Source organism: Leptosomus discolor, chromosome 1 (genome assembly GCF_034619465.1).
Source record: "Leptosomus discolor isolate bLepDis1 chromosome 1, bLepDis1.hap2, whole genome shotgun sequence".
NCBI lineage: Eukaryota > Metazoa > Chordata > Aves > Leptosomiformes > Leptosomidae > Leptosomus > Leptosomus discolor.
In genome coordinates this window covers 207,833,915-207,855,025 of record NC_141391.1, presented here as the reverse complement: position 1 = coordinate 207,855,025, position 21,111 = coordinate 207,833,915, and the positions used below count along the sequence as shown (strand labels likewise).

General features: G+C 37.4%; 1 protein-coding gene across 5 annotated transcripts in view; it reads left to right on the top strand.

The window, feature by feature from the left end:
• CACNA2D1 (calcium voltage-gated channel auxiliary subunit alpha2delta 1) overlaps window positions 1-21,111 on the top strand; it is a 428,163-nt gene that overhangs the window by 306,780 nt on the left and 100,272 nt on the right. For all 5 annotated transcript variants that reach the window (XM_086474480.1, XM_086474471.1, XM_086474465.1 and 2 more), the window contains exons 8-10: window positions 8,244-8,313; window positions 9,169-9,219; window positions 10,271-10,370. In XM_086474480.1, coding sequence (XP_086330606.1) covers window positions 8,244-8,313; window positions 9,169-9,219; window positions 10,271-10,370 — 221 coding nt within the window. The remainder of the gene's footprint in view (window positions 1-8,243; window positions 8,314-9,168; window positions 9,220-10,270; window positions 10,371-21,111) is intronic.

The window sequence follows — 21,111 nt, the reverse complement described above, 5'->3', positions numbered from 1 at the left end:
AAGGACCTGGGGGTGCTGGTTGACAGCCAGCTGAACATGAGCCAGCAGTGTGCCCAGGTGGCCAAGAAGGCCAACAGCATCCTGGTTTGTACCAGCAATGGTGTGGCCAGGAGGAGTAGGGGAGTGATTGTGCCCTGGTACTTGGCACTGGTGAGACCAGACCTTTAGTGCTGTGTGCAGTTTTTGGTGCTACAGTATAGGAAAGATGCTGAGGTGCTGGAGTGTGTCCAGAGAATGGCAACAAAGATGGTGGTGGGTCTGGAGAACAGGTCTTATGAGGATTGCCTGAGGGAACCGGGGTTGTTTAGCCTAGTGAAGAGAAGGCTGAGAGGAGACCTTATTGCTCTCTGCAGCTATCTAAAAGGAAGTTGTAGTGAGGTGGGTGTTGGTCTCTTCTCCCAAGTAACTAATGACAGGACAAGAGGAAATGGCCTCAAATTGTGCCAGGGGAGATTTAGATTGGATATTAGGAAAAATTTCTTTACTGAAGAAGTGGTCAGACATTGGAACAGGCTGCCCAGGGAGGTGGTGGAGTCACCATCCCTGGAGGTGTTCAAAAGATGTATAGATGTGGTGTTTAGGGATATGGTTTAGTGGTGGGCTTGGTGGTGTTAGGATGATGGTTGGACTTGATGATCTCATGGGTCTTTTCCAACCAAACTGATTCTATGATTCTACCAGTAAACAGAACAAGTCAGAATCGTTTACACAGCCCCATGGTGTGACTGAAGTGACAACTCGTGCTGGCAGCCTTTTCCAATGTAGATTACTGGATGCTGTTTTGTTTCTTCTATACTACAAGGTTCTCCAGTTCTGTTTTATGAGGCTTCATGTTCTCAAACACCACTAGTTTATTTTATGCTATACTGCAGGACCTATATATACTGCATGGCATATAACACACAGATTAATTTTTTTCCCCCAGACACCTTCTGGTTTAAGAGTAATAAAAAAATTACTGTCCTTATTTTGCAGAGAAAAGAAGCAGGTATAGAGAGATAAAATTACTTCTTCAGTGATCCTCTGAAGGTTGGGGATTCAAGCCAGGAATATGTGTAACACCAAGGTTTTTTAAGATTCAATGTGCTATCATATCCACTAACTCATACTTAAATTCACAGAGTTGTTTAAACATCAGCAGGTGTGTTATTCTTTCAGCATCTTTGTAATATCAGCACTTAAGAGTACAGTGATAAGAACTGTTGTATTCTTTCCCTTTTTTACTGCAGATTTGCCTCATATTTAGCTTTACTTTGTTTATCTATATAATAAGTATAATATGATGGGAACTTTAAGTAATTAGGGAAAAGTCTCCTTACATCGCTTATGCCAGCATTTTACTAGGATATTCCTATGTAATTAGGCCTTACAAGGTGTTAAATGAAGGAATTCAGAGATAAAGAAAGGTAATGCTGCAGCGCTGATTATCTAAAAAATAATTTTGTCTCTAAAGTCTTAAAATTATTGGATTAAAAATACGAATACAGGAGAGCTAGTATTTTCTCTTCCCCTTCATTAAAAAAAAAAAAAAAAAAAAAAAAATCAAAAAAATCTTGAAGCTATTTCCAGATGTCAGTGAAGCTGATCTCACTCAGCTACTGGAGCATTACCTGCTTAGAAAAATTAGTAATGGAAGAGCTTTAAAAATCAATTTCTAATAAAATAAAATAGTATCTCTCCAAATGAAGGACTTGCTGTGCACAGCTGCTCTTGTGTTAACCGTTAATGGCAAGCAATAGTGTTGTGGCCGTGATATTGAACTCTCCAAAGAAAGTCATTACTGAAGCAGATACTAAGAGACTAGAAAGCCTAAAAAATCCATACAAAATGAATCAAAAGCCTTGAAAATCTGAGAACATCACCTTGTTGTTTTTTTTTTTTGCAAAAAGTTTTATATTTTATAGCTGTCAGTTCCTGTTAACATTTAAAGGAGCCTTTAAAGTAAAAAAAAAACAAAACAAACCACACAACAAAAAAACACCCCAAACACCTTCTCAGTAATGCAGCTTGTAAATTATCAATCAGTGCAATTCTTGTGTAAGTTGGATAGTTCTACTTTTTACATCGAAATGAGCCTCTTTGAGCGTTGTTCACTTCCTCTTTTTTTTGGGAGGGAAGGACGTGGGCTGACATGATTTCAGTCTAACCATACTCATGATATGGAAAATCTTACAGTGTGTTTAGTTGTGGCTCATTTTTCAACACTGATCCACGCAGTTACAGGATAATGCATTATTTCTAATGAGTTAATGACATTGCAGCCAGCAGTCCACCATACCTTCGTACCATCTCTGTGGTTTTATGACACAAATTGAAATCTACAGAATTTGCTCTTATAGGAGAAAGAGAAAAACAAACAAACAAACCAACAAAATATCTTGTGGCTTCCATACCGCTTCTCCTCAAGCACTGATACTCCAGCCCCCTTTAGGGGGATGGTAGCTAGTCCAGATGAAACCCATGTGAGCCACACATTTATTGAGGATGAAATTCTGTTTATACATGCGGAAGCAGAAATATTTGCCTCTGAACTGAGATAACACAAAGCCATTTGAGAGGTTACTTTTAAGTTGCAGACTGCAGCATGTGTTACACATTCACATTGCTTTCATTCCTTTTGACGTCTTGGGACCAGTAACACAATGGGTTTGTTTGCATATGGACTGTTCCCATATAAAACTCATTGCTGAACTTATTTGGGATGAAACTGAGTGCAGTATTGCCCGTAACCGCATAGGTAACACATTCTGAAAAAAACTCTGTGAGATGATTATCCTCTCTTCTGTCTGGTGATGGTGCTATAGAAGTTACAGAGGACATTGCAAAGAACTGTCTATGTTAGATAGATTTTACCTGAACATTATTTGAGCTCTTGGCAATTTTAAGTCATTATCTGAGTAAAACAGTTAAGAAGTGGCTGCGTTCGGTCTTGACTGAACATTTTCTGTGGTAGCATGGAGTTGGTCAGGAGCAATCTGTCTTGGGGGGATAGTGCTGATTAGTTATTAATCCAAGTCATCATTATGATATAAATATCCTGAGTTATAAATATAGTGGTGCAAAACACTTTGTGATGGTTAATGTTAGGGGTTATTAAAGTTACAGCTGTTTATTCTTTTTAAATATGTCTCATCACTTTTCACCTTTACTGAAAAATAATAGAGTAATTCTGCAAAGGTGCTGCTGGCACACCAAAATTGCTTCTTTCTAAGTAGTGAGCTGAGTAGGATTACCATGTTTCCCAGCTAGTGTGGGCTATCTCATGCCTGAATGCAATTTTGTTCATCTAAGTTCACTAAAAGGTAAGAAACACAAAATTAAACTAAAGGCAAAGTATAAGCTGTGGGTTGCAACTTTGCTCCATCTGAGGAAGACTTTACTGAATCTGGCACAGAGAATTGAATAGTGTGTGTTTATGGATGTTTTGAATATCCACATGAACATTTATTTGAGAGATAGCAGTGTGAAACTGAACTTTAACAAACATTTGTTTGCTTAACCCAGTAAATGCTGTTAAGGTTGACTACTTCGTAACCCTCTGAGATGGAAATGTAATAGAGTTTGAATCAGAATAAGATGATGCTGTCTGGGATTTGACAATTGTAATTTCTTACCTATCTTCTAGCCTCTTTCCCCAAATGTGTTACAGGGACATAAAGCTGTTTGCTAATAATTCACTTGTACCTCTCTGTTCCTTGCACATGCATACCTAACCAGCAGAGCAGGGCAGATGTAACTGAGGTCTCATTCTGCAGGACTTCAGGAAGGCTTCCCCCATGACACTCACCTAGGCCTCTGGAATCATCTCATGAATCATCTCATCTCATAAATTAAAAATGGGCAGATGTAGACAGGGTCTCCCATTCCTGAGGCATACTTTCATTTAGGCTTTATGCTGTGAGAGTCTGTACTGCATGATTTGGTTTTGCACATAACCAACAAAACTGAGGATTTCCGCTCTACATGTGCAGAGATAACAGAAGAGCATGCCTTACTCTTGCTTGAAATATATCCAGGTCTGTATCTCCATAACGCAAACAAGAGAAGTGGGAGGGATATAAAATCCAATAAATAATTTATAAGATATCAAATCTAACCGTATGCCAAGCAAGAAGATCGTCAAAGGAGAACATGACTAAAGCCTAATGTATGCAACAGAGAACTGTGTAGTGTTGACATGGTTCAAAGATATTAGTATGAACAATGAAACATGGTGAGGCTGACTTCTTCAAGACATTCAGTGAGACAGGTTCAGAGGCATCTGATTAAAATGCATGTTTTAAACAATAGGTTATATACATAAAACTGTAAATCTCAAAATCCTTACTCTTCAGTTTTATTTTTTCAGGAAAATGTGTAGTAATTTTTTTTCTTTCATCTTATATCATATAATGGCTTTTGTCAGTAACCTGTAAGCCAGTTTCCCCAAATGGCTTTATAGCAGATTCTGTGTATGAACCAAGGCAACACATGTCTTTTTCAGTGGACTCTATTCCTTCTAATTATTTCCTATATAATTATAAATGCATAATTACTTATTTTTGCATAGAGAGCATTTATCATAATTTAAAGATTATTTTTTAAAAGATGAAATCAGGGTAAATTAAAATTAGATCATTGGAGATCAAATGTCCTAAGGGAATTTGTTTCCTAGTAATAGCAATTTCAGTAAGATCCTTAAATACTCAGAATGTTACCAAAACCAGTGAATAGATTTGAGACCATTCAAAGCCATCTAAAATTAAAAGTGTTACTCCAGAGAGAGTTTAGGATGAATAATATAGTCATGTTAATTCTTGAGGTTGAAGAGGGAATTCAGCACTTCTTTGGTGTGAATGAAATTTTAGATACTAAGGGCTGTGTCCTTATTAATATTTAGCCATGCAGAGACTTTCTGCTAGGTTATGTAAACTGTTGTAGTAAACATCATAAAGATCAATGTTCCTGACCAACTAGTTTTCTCAGTAAACATTATACGTCTTAATTAGTGTTTGTATGATCCAGCACCTATTAATATCTGATAAAAAATTTTGCAGTGACACCATAAAGCGAGAAAAATTTCCTCACATAGAAACTTAAGCATGTAGGTGCTTTTAATATTTGTCTCAACAGAAGGGAATATATGAATTAGAAAAAATAAACTTACTGAAATGTGGCACAGAAAATACTGGTTTAATAGAATGGTAAGAAATGTTTTTAAAGACCTTTTCCAGATCTCTGTGAAGCATCTGATAGTCTTTCCAGGACTGTGCATACTGAAAGGAATAAGCTAGTGAAAGACAAGGAGAATTTAGCCGTTGCATTCGCCACTCAGTCTGTCTCCCAAAATTAAAAAGTGTAAGTTCTCCATTCACAGTGATCTCCAAAAGTGTTAGATAGGCTGTAAGTAGTGTGCTGAGTGGTTTATTCTGTTTCCTTTGTGTGTAACTGGACCATTGTAATAGTTCTTAATCTAGTTCTGGTGAATGTCTTCCTTTCCGTTGTGCTTTTTACCTTACTAATATAGATGTAGACAGGGACAGTTTGAACTTTGTTGCAATCCAGAAAATTACTGAAAAACTGAGTGCCAGGCTTAGTTGCTCAAGTCTTAACAGAATGACCTCCTCTGAAGAGCAATTTGGAAGGATCTGTCTTCAAATCCTTAATTTTACTCTGTTTCAACCAGAAGTTTTGAGCATTCTCTCTATAAAGAGAGGGAAGAAAAGAAAAAAAAAAAAATTGTTCTGATTTGTATTACAGTTAAAAAAAAAAAAAAAAAAAACAACAAACTCTGTTGTACAGAGCCTTTTGGTGCTTTTGGAAATATTAAGGAAAGTTTCAGTAATTTCAAATTTTGTTTTTTGGTGTTTCCTAATAATTTTTTTAGTATTAATTTTTCCTCATCATGTTCCTGAAAGATTTGCCACACTACGTTTTGTCTAAAGGGCCCAGTTCTGAGGTGTGTCCTGTCTAGGCAACTGGTATTGACCTCAGGGAAGCAATGTGCTTACCTGTCTGGTGGTATTACATTAACATGTATTTGTAGCTCTCAAATTTTGCAGAAAAATGTAGCTGAATTGTTTCTTGTATTGTCTTTTGGTGCACAGACAAAATGTAATCTTAACCAATATTTCTGTAAACTTGGGTTCAGAACTTAGAAAAATTAGACTGTAGTTCAAAACAGTATGTGATGTAAGTTACACTGTCATCTTCCTCAAGGTTATGATATCAGCTAAATTGTAGCTAAATGTTCGTGGGATGGATTTTAGTAGATAATTTGTGTTAGCTAAGGAGCTAGGCTGTTATTTTGTAAGCCTTCAGAAAATTGATTCAATTTTAAGTGAATACCTATGTCAGTATCCACTGTTATGGCAGAATGTGACTATGTTAGAAGCACTCTTCTTCAGCTCCTGCATTCAAATTCTCTTTGAACCACCATCTGTTTGCTTTGGAGAATGCAGTTAAGGAGTTGTACCTATCTTTTATATGAAAAAAAAATAACATTACAAAAAATAATTCACTTCTTAGAGGAAATTGCTAAGTGTTATTGTCACACTAGCAGTGTAAGGTAGATTTTATCTGTTGTTTTGAAATAAATGCAGATGCATATATTCAGATAATTCCCTGTTTATGAAGACTGTCCAAGGTATGTCTTGATTAAGAGGGACAGATCTGATAGCCTTTTGTTTGACATCAGTGGAAAGACTGAAAGTTTGGGCAAAGATATAGCAGTGTTGGTCAGTACCTTGATATGTATTTGCTATTTTACCTAAACCATTCGTAACACAAACTGAGAGGAGTACATTGAATGCAGATTTTGCAAGTCTCAGGGAGTGTATTTCAAGGATGGATTTTCAGATGGAATTCCAATGATTAGGTTAGTCTGGACAGACACAAACAGTCCATAATTGAACATGTGCTAACCGTGGCTTCAGGCTCATAAAATTCTGATGAATTCAACCTGTGCGTACCTAAGTTACAAATTTGACATATACCAGTCTCAAAAATTCTGTTCTCTCAGTTCTGTAAATTTCAAAGACCATTATCCCTTCAGCTTGTAAAGGTCCTGTCAGGTGGTCTAGTCTGAGATTACGGACACTACTGGTAAAGAGTTTGAGGTTCTTCCGGTGTGCAACAATATGCAGTGTTTTCTGTAACTAATAACTGTATACTGGTAAATGTCCTGTGGGTTATGCTTTAAATAAAAGTTATGGTAACTGATGTGCCAGCTCAGGTTATGGTCACTTAAGAAAGGGTTCATTTAGTAAAATCAAAAATAGGCAGCTACTCTAACCTGGTCGCTTCTTTTATGTTCATGGGTAGAGATATAATAATTCTTCCTATTTGTCTTAGCTTAATGTTTTTTTTCAGGAAGAATCCTGGAGTTGCCTACATCTTTCTTTGTTTCCTAGACAGAAAAATGATTAACCTCAAGAAATAGCTCACCCAATGCTGTTGGCATACAGTGAGAGAGCAAATTGCAGAACATTATGTCATTTCATGTAAATTTTCACATTTTTATTTCTGTTCGTTAAGCTGTCACATGGTTTTGAAAGGCTCATTTTGTTTTTCAGTAAGGTTCCTACACTTGCTGAAAATTATGGTAAAGCTTACATTAAATGCTTGCAAAAGGTTATTAATCTTAGCATTTTCTTTGCACAGACACAAATATTTCCATTTTATCTTATTTTCAGGAAATAGGACACATTCGTGTTACTTTTTTTGATTTGCATTTTTAGGTAAAGCTCTCCTGAGTCAGTGTGTAATTTTTTAGATATATAAGTGAGCTTTAGATCAGTACAGTATTATTGTATACAATAATATATATATATATATAAAATTATATATATATACATATTTATATTGTATACAATAATACTGTACACAACATTAATTGACTTACAACTATTTTTAAAATTAATTACTTTCTTGTCCAAAAAAGTTATTTCATATTCTAAAGTACTTTGGTTGAAATTCTGGTGCCATTGACCAATTCTGGTCAATTATAGTCAGTAACAGTTTCTGCAACACAACTTGGCTCTTTAAGTTTTTTATGTCTATATAGTTTTATTACATTGTATTATATGCTCATATATATAGGGATATATAGATACTTCAAAAAGAAATTACACAAATACAGACATTTTTTATCCTTACTAAATGTTGATATTTATATAGTGCAGTCTGTGATATTGATTCATCATATTGTATTTAAAATACTTAAAGTTTTTAATTCATTCTATACTTTTTTTTTTCCTTTTTAGCTTCCCCATGGGTAGATAAAAGTCGAACTCCAAACAAAATAGATCTGTATGATGTTCGCAGAAGACCATGGTAAGCTTGCTTTAAAGGACTGATGTATATACGTTACTTTCTAGATATGGTTGGAAAGACAAATTTTTCTGATTATTTATATATAATAATCCTTACTTTTAGATATTGCTATTTTCTGTTTTTAAAAAAAAACAGTTAGTTATGCTGAATAAACAGTTTTCAAATCATACTACTTATTATGCAATATCCACTGTAGTGCATCATACCATTGCATTACATGGATGTTTTCATAGGAGGTTAACTATCAAATAGGTGTAAGGCAATTAAAAACTTTTATTTTGTCTCAAAATTAAATGTAACTCAGATTATTAGACTGAGCCATTCTTCTGGACTTTTGCAACCATTTGCAAATATGTCTCAGTGGTTTAGACCAGCAAAAAAAAAAATACTAGATTGGTAAAAGATAGGGAACAGTGGGATTGTTCCTTAGTATTTTTTTCTGCAAGCCTCTCAAGACATAATGCGCATGGATACTAGGATTTGTACTAGTTTAAGATAAGATATTCTTTCAAAGGACAAAGTGTTTTTCCCTAAGCTGGGCTGATGTAATAACTCGTCTGTCATCAAGATCTTTAGCTCTTATATAGCGTTCATGTTTTTCACTTATCAACATCTGATAATAATGAATTTTGATTGCTATATGCTACTTCCAGACTTTCCTAATGTGGTTTAGACCTTGGTTTTCCTAGAAGATACAGCAAGAGAGAAAATTATACCACATGGTTTTCTAGTAGCTACAGCAGGAGAGTTCCGTTGATTCAGTCAGATTTAGTTTAGAGATCTCAGAGTGTCTTCAATCACACGCAACAAATGTGTTGGTTTTCAAATTCATGTCATACCCTTTATTTATTTCAGGTATATCCAAGGAGCTGCATCTCCCAAAGACATGCTTATTTTAGTTGATGCGTAAGTGTTTAATGTCTGGATATTTGCATTAGAGGGATAGAAGTACTTAGATATATTGAACAAATCTCTGTATGAAAAATGGAGAGAGGACTAAGAAGTCCTTATATGCAAGGGTCAAAAATCTTGTGAACAAAATAAGTAGTTCAAAAAATCCCAAACCAAACCTGAAAGTTATTTAAACTGGAGACAAGGGTGTGGGTTTTTTTAATCACTTCACTATTCTCCTTTCAGCTTCTTAATTGCTGAAGTAATGAGTTAAAAATTTCTCATGTGCATGCAAAGATTTGTTATAAAGCACAAACCTAAAAACAAATTACTAGAACCGTTACTGTAGATTTAATCATGATTTCATGAGCCTGGAAGATGAGAGTCTGTGCAGACTTCACATGTTTTACTGTACATATTTTAAAATTGCAAAGCTTGGTTACTATAAAACATTAATAGAAAGTGAGCAAAGAAATTAATAAAAACTCTCTTTGCCTTGGCAAGACTTCCTTTGTTTACCTAATGTTGAGGGACTGACGGAAATGTTGAACCTGATGTGTCAAACAGATTGCTTTATGCTGGAAAAATTCTCAGTAAGACAATTTGCATTTGATGCTTTTGAATGTGGTGAAGTGCTTTCATATCAGCAGTGAGTTTTATCAACATTTGTTATTTCTTTACTTCAGCTTAGCTTTTATCTTGAATCAAACAAGCTGTCATTTGGGTATCTGAAAATCTAAAGCTGTAAATCTGTGTGTAGGAGTATAAAATGTTTAGATAGTGCATTGGCTGAAGGTGGTGAACTCTCTCAGATTTCTTGAAATGAAAATGAGGAAATGATGTGCCATTATGACTTCATCTGAGCCACAGGACTGGGGCATTGAATACCAGTTTTGGACTAAATTTTTAACTGTAATAATGTAATGACACTAATGATGAGTTGGTTCAGGAGAATAATTGACAATTTTAGTGTGAAAGTTGGTGAGAGTGCTTTGTATTTTCTTTGTACATTTTAAATAAAATTTATTAAATTCAACTTTTCTATTATCTTTTGGATTTCTGTTAGGAGTGGGAGTGTCAGTGGATTGACATTGAAGCTGATCCGCACCTCAGTCATTGAGATGCTAGAGACCTTGTCTGACGATGACTTTGTGAATGTAGTTTCAGTGAGTATCTGTTCTTTCCACAAAATTTGCATTGTCAACAAACCCATGAGCAGACTATTTTTAGTGCCAGTATGAGATACTCAAATGTTAAGCTCTAAGATACTTAAAATATATTGCAAAATAATACATTTGTCTTAGTGTTTTCATGTAAAACGGAATGACAGTTCTGGTTTTGTTGCTCTCTATACATTTGAGTGAAGGGCAAAAGTCATTTAAACAAACTTCTGTATAGCCAGATTCTCCTTTCCAATATATCGCTCTGGTCTGTGTAACATGACTTCTATTTGACTGGTATATGCAAATTCTCCTGAAATAATTGTTGGTTCGCAGGTTTTATATTGTGGTATGCAATAAAATGATGCGGACGAGGTAGGGGAAAGTTCCTTCTTCCACACAGCAGATATTTGGGTTGCTTGTGTTAATTGATGCATGGTGACAGAAGTACAGCCATATGTCTGACCTGCCAAAGTTCTGACCAAACTGCTGACAAGTTCTACAGTTAACAACTTGATGGTTAGCAAAGCAATTTTGTCCCGTAATAAGTAATATAATAGAGGGGAGAATCCATGAAGGAACTTAAAAATGCACATAATTTATGCTTACAGAGGCAGCAGATGTGATGTGCAGGTCAGAGGATATTTAGGAGCAGGGTAGGATTGTAAGGTTTTTCAAATTAAGGTGGTGCTGGGTTTTTCAAGGCTGGCTTTTCAGCAGCTCAGATCTTTCAGAACATGATCTGAAACTTTAGTACTGCCTATAATTACTACACTTCAAACTTGACTACCAGACTTAAAACTTCTGATTCTATATAACAGAGTTTTTAAATAGATCTTTAAAATTGGTTTGGTTTTTTTTGGTTTTTTTTTTTTTGAATGGCATATTAGTCTTTCTAATACTTGCCTGGAATTTAATGTGCAAATTCCTGGGTTTCAAGAAAGCTGAAGGCAAAATAAAACAGATTTGGGGAGAGGGAAGATGACATGGGCAACTTTCAGTTTTCAAGGCTGATACCTTGGGTGTCATGATCTAGCCTTGGGCAAGGCTTTTTTGTTTTTTATTAACTGTTGAACTGTAGAGGTTTGATTCTAAGGATTTAGGATGGGAATATTGACATAGTCTTAATGACAAGAGACAGCCTGCATGGTGAGTAACTGGAATGACTTTGGAGACAATTTGCAATGTCTACAGATGTGTTGTAGCCGGCCTGCAGGGAGAAAGACGTGAAATATCAATATCAGAAATCTCTTTGAACACCACTTACTGCTTCATCGTTTGCTGTCAGTCTAGCTAGACCTTTCTCCAAGTACTAGAGAGAAGCTTTTATTTGCAATGGCATTTCGTTTGTTAAAGTTTTTAATAGTGGATTAGACCATTTTCTTTAGTCTAAATTGCAATGAAAAAAAGCAACTAATGTTTTTATTATTATTATGAAAGGAAATGAGCTTTTCTGTAATGACATTAGAGAGCTGAAATCTTGTTGTTATGTTCAGTTATTGTTTGGTTGTTGTTTTTTTTTTTCAAAAAAAGGTTGTAATCCTATACTGCTGGCAATTGATTACTGTGTTCGGTGGAGCTGTGCCAGCTTTCACTTTTGGAAAAACTGGACCTCCACTGCCACCGGATTTACACAGCTTTCCAAACTCTTTCCTTCATTTGCTCTCAGCTGACCGTAAATAGTGTATCTTAATGCTAAACCTTCCTTAGGCTCAGAGTATTTTATTAGATATGGTTTAGTGTTTTTCTAGTGAGGCCCAAAGGGTGGGATTTGTGTCGAAAAAGGACTAGAAGTCTTTGAATATTTTCTGCAGTATATTTTTCCGGTGGTTTGTAACTTACAGTATGTGGGGACATTTCTTCTTTGAATGAACTTTAGAGGCACTTATCAGATATTTGGCTGCAGAACCGAAGAGGACTTTTTGGTTGTGCTGCATTCATCCTCACAGTCATATACATAATAGAACATGGCATCTCTAAATCTTTTGTAAAATGCTATTTGGTGTTGTGCACTTACAATTTAAAAGTCCATATTAGATCCTTTCAGTATTGCAGTTACTTTTGTATAATCTGTATTTTCATGTGTTCAGATGACTTACATATTGGAATTGTGGGACACGTATTATCCTGACATATTATTTCTCTAACAGAAAGGGAATCATATGCTATAAATAGGAAACAAATGGTGGTACAAAGCATTCTTTAAGTGAGAGAAGTGAATATAGAAGTTTGGTGGGTTTTTAAAAAAAAATTCCTTTTATTTTTTAGCTTGCTCAGTTTCTCCACAGCCCAATCAAAGCCTCAAACCAAAGTTAAGCATCAGGGGTGCATATACACAGGCCTATAAAGCATTCATCCACTGCAAAGCTGGTATTAGTTGCTGCACTGTTTTCATGGTTGTTGCTTTAAGTTTCACAGATAACATTACACTTGAAGTGAAACAGAATACATTAGAATGAGCATTATTCTGATCGTTTGGTTAGATCTTTGAACATTACATACATGACTTTCATTTAGGAGGATTTCTTAGAAGGTCTGAGATGTCGTCTGTATTCAAATATTAAATTCATTTTATTTCTTAGTTTTTTCCCACTTATTCTTCCTTTTATACCTTTGGAGAAAAGCTTAATGATTCATTATGCTTATGTACTATGTTAAAAGGCAGATGGTTCGTTAATTCTTGTCTAATATTAAAATAATCTAATTTTTCATTTTTCTAAATGATCTGGGGATCATCTAGAGGTACGGTGATACACAAAAGGTCATCCAGTCACAAGTACTGTTCCCCAGGACTCAGTAACAGGGTCAGTTCTGTTTAATAGCTATCTTTATCAATGATCTGGATGAGGGGATCAAGTGCACCCTCAGTAAGTTTGCAGACAACACCAAGTTGAGCAGGAGTGTTGATCTGCTCAAGGGTAAGAAGGCTCTGCAGAGGGATCTGGACAGGCTGGATCAATGGGCTGAGGTCAATGGTATGAGGTTCAACAAGGCCAAGTGCCGGGTCCTGCACTTGGGTCACAACAACCCCCTGCAGCGCTACAGGCTTGGGGATGAGTGACTGGAAAGCTGCCCAGCAGAAAATGACCTGGTAGTGTTGGTTGAGTTGACAGCTGGCTGAACATGAGCCATCAGTGTGCCCAGGTGGCCAAGAAGGCCAACAGCATCCTGGCCTGTATCAGAAATAGTGTGGCCAGCAGGAGTAGGGAGGTGATCATTCCCCTGTACTCAGCACTGGTGAGGCTGCACCTCAAATGCTGTGTGCAGTTTTGGGCCCCTCACTACAAGAAAGACATTGAGGTGCTGGAGCGTGTCCAGAGAAGGGCAACGAGGCTGGTGGAGGCTCTGGAGAACAGGGCTGATGAGGAGCTGCTGAGGGAACTGGGGTTGTTCAGTCTAGAGGAGGCTGAGGGGAGACCTTATTGCTCTCTGCAACTACCTGAAAGGAGGCTGTAGTGAGGTGGGGATTGGTATCTTCTCTCAAGTAACAAGCGATAGGGTGAGAGGAAATGGCCTCAAGTTGTTCCAGGAAAGGTTTAGACTGGATATTAGGAAAATTTCATCACCGAAAGGGTTGTCAAACACTGGAACAGGCTGCCCAGGGAAGTCATTGAGTACCATCCCTGGAGGTATTTAAAAGATGCATAGATGAGGTGCTTAGTGACATGGTTTAGTGGTGGACTTCACAGAAACACAGAATCACAGAATGGTAGGAGCTGGAAGGGAACTCTGGAGATCATCTAGTCCAACCCCCTGCCAGAGCAGGTTCCCCTAGAGCAGGTTACACAGGACTGCATCCAGGCGGGTTTTGAATATCTCCAGAGAAGGAGACTCCACAGCCTCCCTGGGCAGCCTGTTCCAGTGCTCTGACACCCTTAATGTAAGGAAGTGTTTCCTCATGTTGAGGCGGAACTTCCTTTGCTCCAGTTTGTGCCCATTGCCCTGCCCTAACACTTGGCAATGTTAGATTTACAGTTAGACTCAATGATCTTAAAGGTCTTTTGCAACCTAAATGATTCTATGGTGCTAGGATCATTATTCTTCACAGAATATTCCATGACGAAGAAGGCATGTCTAAATCAAGTCCGAATCCAACCCTTTCTTAATAAATCCAAACCCCAAAATAATCAACTTAGACGTTTTGTTTTAGGTGAAAGAAGTGTAGATATTTTCAATACATTTCATGTTATTGCTTAAGGACATTTTCTCTTGAAGCATCCTGGTAGTAGACATCATTGACTAATTAAAAAGTCCAAAAAACTAGGTGAAAATTTTTAGTTAATGCAATATTAGCAGATGGATAAATGAGCACTAGCAATGACTGGAAGTTATGTACAATTTTTCTTTCCCTCCTGGATGTTTTGGCCAAGAAAGTAACAGTTGTTTTATGGCTTGTTAACTTTAATAACCATAGAGTGTTTAGTAATGAGGTTATGAGTTAACTAGAGAGCTGTTTTACTGCTAACCTCTGCCAAGATGTTGTCCCACAAAACCCATATGTGTGATGATTCATGCCCACAACTGAGACACACGGATTTAAGCTCATGCCAATCACTTCTAGAAAGTGACAGGATAATTTAATGAACCATGCCTGGTATATGGAGAAATCCTAGGGAAAAAAAAAAAAAAAAAGCTTAAAAGTAGATGTGTTAAAATGTGTTAGTTCTACTGATTTAGTACAGTTCTTGCATTTTTTCCAATGAAAAAAGGTTGAATGAACTATTAAGTCACGTAAAGATTGCCAGGGGTTAATATGTCATGATTTCCTCTGGGATTTGCATTTTTCTTATCTGAAGTGCTGTGCTTTGTTGCTGAAAGAAAACCTGCTGTTTGAAAGAGCTTAAATGTATGAGTAATACAGCTGTTTTCCCACTAATCCGGTTATATGCTTTGATAGCAGTAAGTGGTAGATGATAGGGGCAGCAATTCCATCCCAGCACGTTATGATTTAGTGACTTGGTTTCAAATGTTGACACAGAGAGTATAATTTGTTTATGATTGTGGGTAGGCTGCAGTTTGCAGGTGAAATGTATTTCTACTTCAAATCAGTAGAGGTACAGAAAACCGCACAAAGGAAAAACCTACCTTACCGTAACAGACGTTAAAGGTCAGGAGCTATAGGACTGTTTAAAATCACTTAGTCTTTGTAAAAATCCAAACTGCTATTTACTGTTTAGGAACTGGAAATTTAATGTTATGAGCATATTAGGTATAATAGACACATACTCTGGGAAAATTGAAAGCTCACGTCCTGATCTTGTGTGGTTCTGCACATTGACTAAAACCAGAGGGAAGAAGATTTCTGGATGAACTGATTTTAAAGAAAAAAACTATGCACCCAGCCTGTGGAATTATTTGGGATAGAAGCAATCTGTGGAAGATACACCCCTTTTTCAACTGATTTTTAATAGCAGTTTATCATATAATTTCCACAGCTCAGTGGTTGCAAACCTGTCTGCTTTGCCCCCCATACTCCAAGTTGATACAGTCTTTATGCCTTCCTAGTTCAAATATTTGAATATGATAATACAGAGAAAAAGTTTCGTAAAGACCTTTTTCAGTTTATCAAAGGACTCCTTTCACTTTCTGGTGCATATTCCTTCCTGTATTCTGCAGTTCAGAGTGCACCTATATTCTCTTAGATACAGGGAAACATTCCTTCCTTCTGGGAAATACTTTCTTAAGCTTGTTTAAAAACTTAACAAACATACCATGGGTGGAAACCTTAGCCTGAAGTGTTATTGAAGGGAGGAGGATGCTAGATTTTGCAGCCAGGTAGCCTGTTGTGCTTATGCTTTCTTTGCTAGAAGTTTTAGATTTGTATGAGTATACTTCTGTTCAATTGGCAAAAACTTCCAGAATTTTCTTTAAAAATAACTTTAAGTTGGTTTGCTTTATTACTTCCATTCCAAAGGTTTTTTGTGAACCTTAAATTAAATTTCATATTCAAATAGGCTAAGACATAGTCTTTTTGTGGTTTTTTGAATTTTGACCCAGAAAGTTCAGTTTTTCTAAGTAACATCACTATTTGAGGAAGAAATTAAACATGATCATGATATCAGTGTGAGATACTGGCACTGAAGTAGTTCTGTTGATGGATCTAGAGGAGGAGATGAAAAGGACCCCAGTATGAAAGGGCTTGCCAGCAAACTTAATAATTTACTTTGGTCCTTAGTTTCTCATTCACAGAATCACAGAATCACAGACTGGTAAGCGTTGGAAGGGACCTATAAAGATCATGTGGTCCAACTCCCCTGCCAGAGCAGGTTTGCCTAGAGCAGGTCACACAGGAACATGTCCAGACAGGTTTTGAATATCTCCAGAGAAGGAGACTCCACCACCTTCCTGGGCAGCCTGTTCCAGTGCTCTGTCACCCTCAGAGTAAAGAATTTTTTCCTCATATTCAAGCGGAACTTCCTGTGCTCCAGTTTGTGCCCGTTGCCACTTGTCCCTTTTAAACCTCATCAGGTTCCTCTCCACCCAGCTGTCACTGTCCTGTCCAGATCTCACTGAACGCCAGCACAGCCTTCTGCTGTATCTGCCACTTCTCTCAGCTTCATATCATCTACAAATTTGCTGAGGATACACTCTGTCCCTTCATCTAGATCATTGATGAATATATTGAATAAGACAGACCCTAGTACTGACCCCTGGGGAACACCGCTAGTCATGGGCCTCCAGCTGGATTCAGCACCCCTGATCACAACTCTCTGAGCTCTGTCCTTCAACCAGTTCTCAACCCACCTCACTGTCCACTCATCTAACCCACACTTCCTAAGCTTACCTATGAGGATGTGATGGGAGACGGTGTCAAAGGCTTTACTAAGGTCAAGGTAGACCACATCCACTGCCCTCCCCTCATCCACCCAGCCAGTCATTTTATCATAGAAGGCTATCAGATTGGTCAAGCATGATTTCCCCTTAGTGAGTCCATGCTGACTGCTACTGATAAGCTTCTTTTCCTCCATGTGCTTAGAGATAACAGCCAGAATGAGCTGTTCCATCACCTTTCCAGGGACAGAGGTGAGACTGACTGGCCTGTAGTTTCCTGGATCCTCCTTCTTGCCCTCATTGAAGACTGGTATGATATTGGCTATCCTCCAGTCCTTGGGCACCTCTCCTGTCCTCCACAACCTTTCAAAGATGATGGAGATAGGCTTTGCAATGGCATCCATCAGCTCCCTCAACATAATGGACAATATTAAGGAGAAAATAGAAAGATGCCTGTCATCTTTTTCATTATTTGGCAAATTAAAAACAGATAAGAGAATCAAGTTCCAACTGTAGGTCTACAGAAACTTCTGTCTTACTGATTTAATCCTGGAGCATTTCAGATCGTGAGTTGCAGTAGCTCCAATTAAGCATACAGTCTCCTCAGCACCATAGCTATGTGAGGAATATATACTATTCCTTTGGGCATAGGGGCTTCATAGTCAAATGAAAATCTATATAAAGGCAATTTTAGAGCTGAGTGTTCAGCTTTGTGATTCTGTTAACAACAATACATCTAATTGTATCATGACCTTGCAGGTTTTCTTAAATTTAATGACTCATTTTCAAGGAAAGGGGGAACGATGATAGCTGCAGAGAAACACATCTTCATACGAGTGTTCCTTAATGGAAAATCATTAGCATTCCTTAATGGAAGGTCATTATCTTGCACCTTCCCTATTCAGGGACTAAGTGAATTGTTGTATGTGTTTTCATACAGATGTGTTTAAAATGCACTGTAGGTGCTGGGTTAAATAAAGCTCAAAGAAGTTATGACCAAAACCTAGTATTCAGTTTCTGGTATGCTAATTATTGCAGGTAGAGCTAGGCTATGAACCTGTGGAAATATATGTGTGGGAAATATATCTGGAGGACATGTTTAGCAAATGTAATGAAGATGAGTGTTCTGCAGATAACAATGGAGAAAATTTGGGAACTATGGAAACCCTGCAATTGTTAAAAAGAATTTTCTTTTTCAATGGATTAATGAGAGCAGGTATGGAAACAAGAATTGCAGTAGTATAAACAACATCGTGAAATGTTTGTCTGCTTGCAGAATTACAATTTCATTTTGCTTCCTCTCTAAAAGGAAAGTCAAGAAAGGAATCAGAGTCGCTATGATAAATTATTTCAGGTGGGGCTGGAGTTGAGAAGAAGATTAGGGTAGGGAGGATGCTATAGTAGTTGGATTTTTTGAAATGAGGTTAATTGATGTCAGTGGGACCTTGATCCTCAGGAAAGCAAATTGCACAGTTTGTATCAAGAAAAAGAAAAGTGAAGGACCAGTAGGAGTCAACGTTCTTAGAGTATTCTTGCAGTCTTATCTGACATGATGAACTAGAAATGCTTGTACAGCTTCAATGAGATAGCTAGAGACGACTTTCCATCTGAATGGATTGGTGGTTCACTTTCTTTCCTGGAAGGCAAATGATGAGTATTTGAACTCAGATTTTTACTGTATGTCTTGTTTATTCTGACTGAAGACTGTTACATAAATGTGGATCGTATCACTAATTTAACACAAAAAGGATAGGCTTAGATTTTACAAAAAAAGATTGTATTTGTCTTCTCTGAGGACCAAAAGTGGTTTATGGTTGATTGCTTGGTTCTTGAAAGCATCTTCTTCTAGTCCTGAGGGAGTTATCTGAGAAGCTGGGCTTCAACTCGAACTCACAGAATGTGACCTTTTTTTTTCTCTTTTCTAGAGTTCATAAATAAATAGACTGATAACTGATTCAATCACAGCTGAGTAGTGTGTTGCTGAGCAAAACTCTTATGTCCATAGACTCTCAAAACTTAGATAAAAGCACTGCAAGAATCACTAGTTGAAGCCAAATAAATTTGAATGGCACATAAATAGTTAATACATCTCAACAAATTGCAAGGAAAGATTCTTGTTGTCTTCAAATCAATATTTAATGCTTTCATGGAAGATGCACTTTAAGTGAACATCTACCACTAAACGTAATTTTTAAGGTCTATTACAGAAGCAACCAAGGGAATTTTAAGGACCAGTAATATGTGAGTGGTAAGTAAGTATGCAAGAGGTCAGAGTACGGTATCTCATTTCTCCTTTTAGCCTTAAATCAAGAATACATAGAAGTTTTGGTTGGTTGGTTGTCTGGTTGTTTTTTCTTTTTATTTTGTCCTGCTGACTTAAATGTTTATCCCAAGTATCTGTTCATCATCCACCTTAGTTACTAGTGGACTGGAAAGTACTTCATCATCCTTGTGTGATACGAATACTTTACCATTCATCTTTGTAAATAGGGAATATTTATCAAGTACTTTTTTCTGTGTATACTTAACAGTTTAGCCATATCCATCTAGCAACAGATGTGTTCAGTACACAGTTAGGCTTTCTCTTATCCCTAGTGTACTTAAAAATTCCCTGTTATATCCAGCTTAACCAGCCCTACAATATTGTCTATGCAATAAGACAGAAGAGCAAATTCTTATATAAAACAGACATATATAGAATAGTCCATGATAAAGAGGTGAAAATGAGGTGTTACTTTGCTGTCCTGTTGATAATAGTCCCTATGGTACTATGGTACTAGCTTACCTTTTTTTTTCTTTTTTTAAAATATCTAGGTCAAAATAATATACCAGTATGCAAAACCAATATAACTCAAAAACCATAGTGATGTTAGTGTGGCGTCAAGTCTTCTCTCTCTGAGAATTGCAGCTGGCACCAGGACCATCTCCAAAAGCCAGGTTACCATGTTCAGCTCAGAATTGTGCTCAAGCTAGTAAGCCTCCATAAAAGTACAGACAGAGAGATCCCTCACAGAAGCTACTCAACATTTGTATTCAAAATCTGTCCAGCCATACCTGATATATCACTAGGGAATTTAAAAAGAAAGCACGTTTCAACATTTTTTTCCTGATTTCTCATTTAAACTGAGCCTTATATAGCTACAAATAAACTTGAGAAACCTTTAGAAGATTGAGTCTTTTTTTTTTTTTTTTTCTTTTAGAATTACAAAATAAAAACCAAGCTGTGTGAATTTAGGGATGTGTTTGTTTATACATATATTATTTTACCTGTTAGGGGAAAGCATATCATGCCAGATTCAACACCCCAAGGGAGGAGAGGCTACTGCAGCTCCGTGCCACAGATCCAACCAGTAGTGAGGCTGAAAATGTATTCCCAGTGGGCACATGCACACAGAGCACGTGTATATGCTACATAACATACATTCATGTATATACATACGTTATCAGGCCAGCCACAGGGGTAACACAGACAAATGCAGAGCATTCATGTGAACACAAGTAGCTCCAGCAGCCTCATCCTGCTTCCCTCTCTGGCTGAGCTGGATAGAAGTCTGCTGGTGAGAATATATAAATATATGTGTGTGTGTGTGCATGTATACTGTGTGGATCCCTCTAGGAGCTGTGCTCAGACACTCCATTTGCCCAGCAGCTGCCCCTAGATCTCAATCTGCCTTGTAGATCCCAGTCTGACCCTGTCTGTTGTACCTAGACATATGAGACCCTCAGGCCACAACCCCACACAAGTTGCTGGTAGAGACCATCTCAAGTACACATGCAGAGCTGTTGGGTTCTCCCTTGGTCCCAGTAGCCAACCCTGCACTGTGATCTCACCCTTAGAGACATCACACACACACACACACACATGGGTTTTGTCACTGGAGACCCCCAGGACCAGCACCTGGCACTCATTCCAGGTGCTGATACCGTGGACACATTGGACCCTGTGACCCATAGTCCTGCTCCAGTTGCTGACATT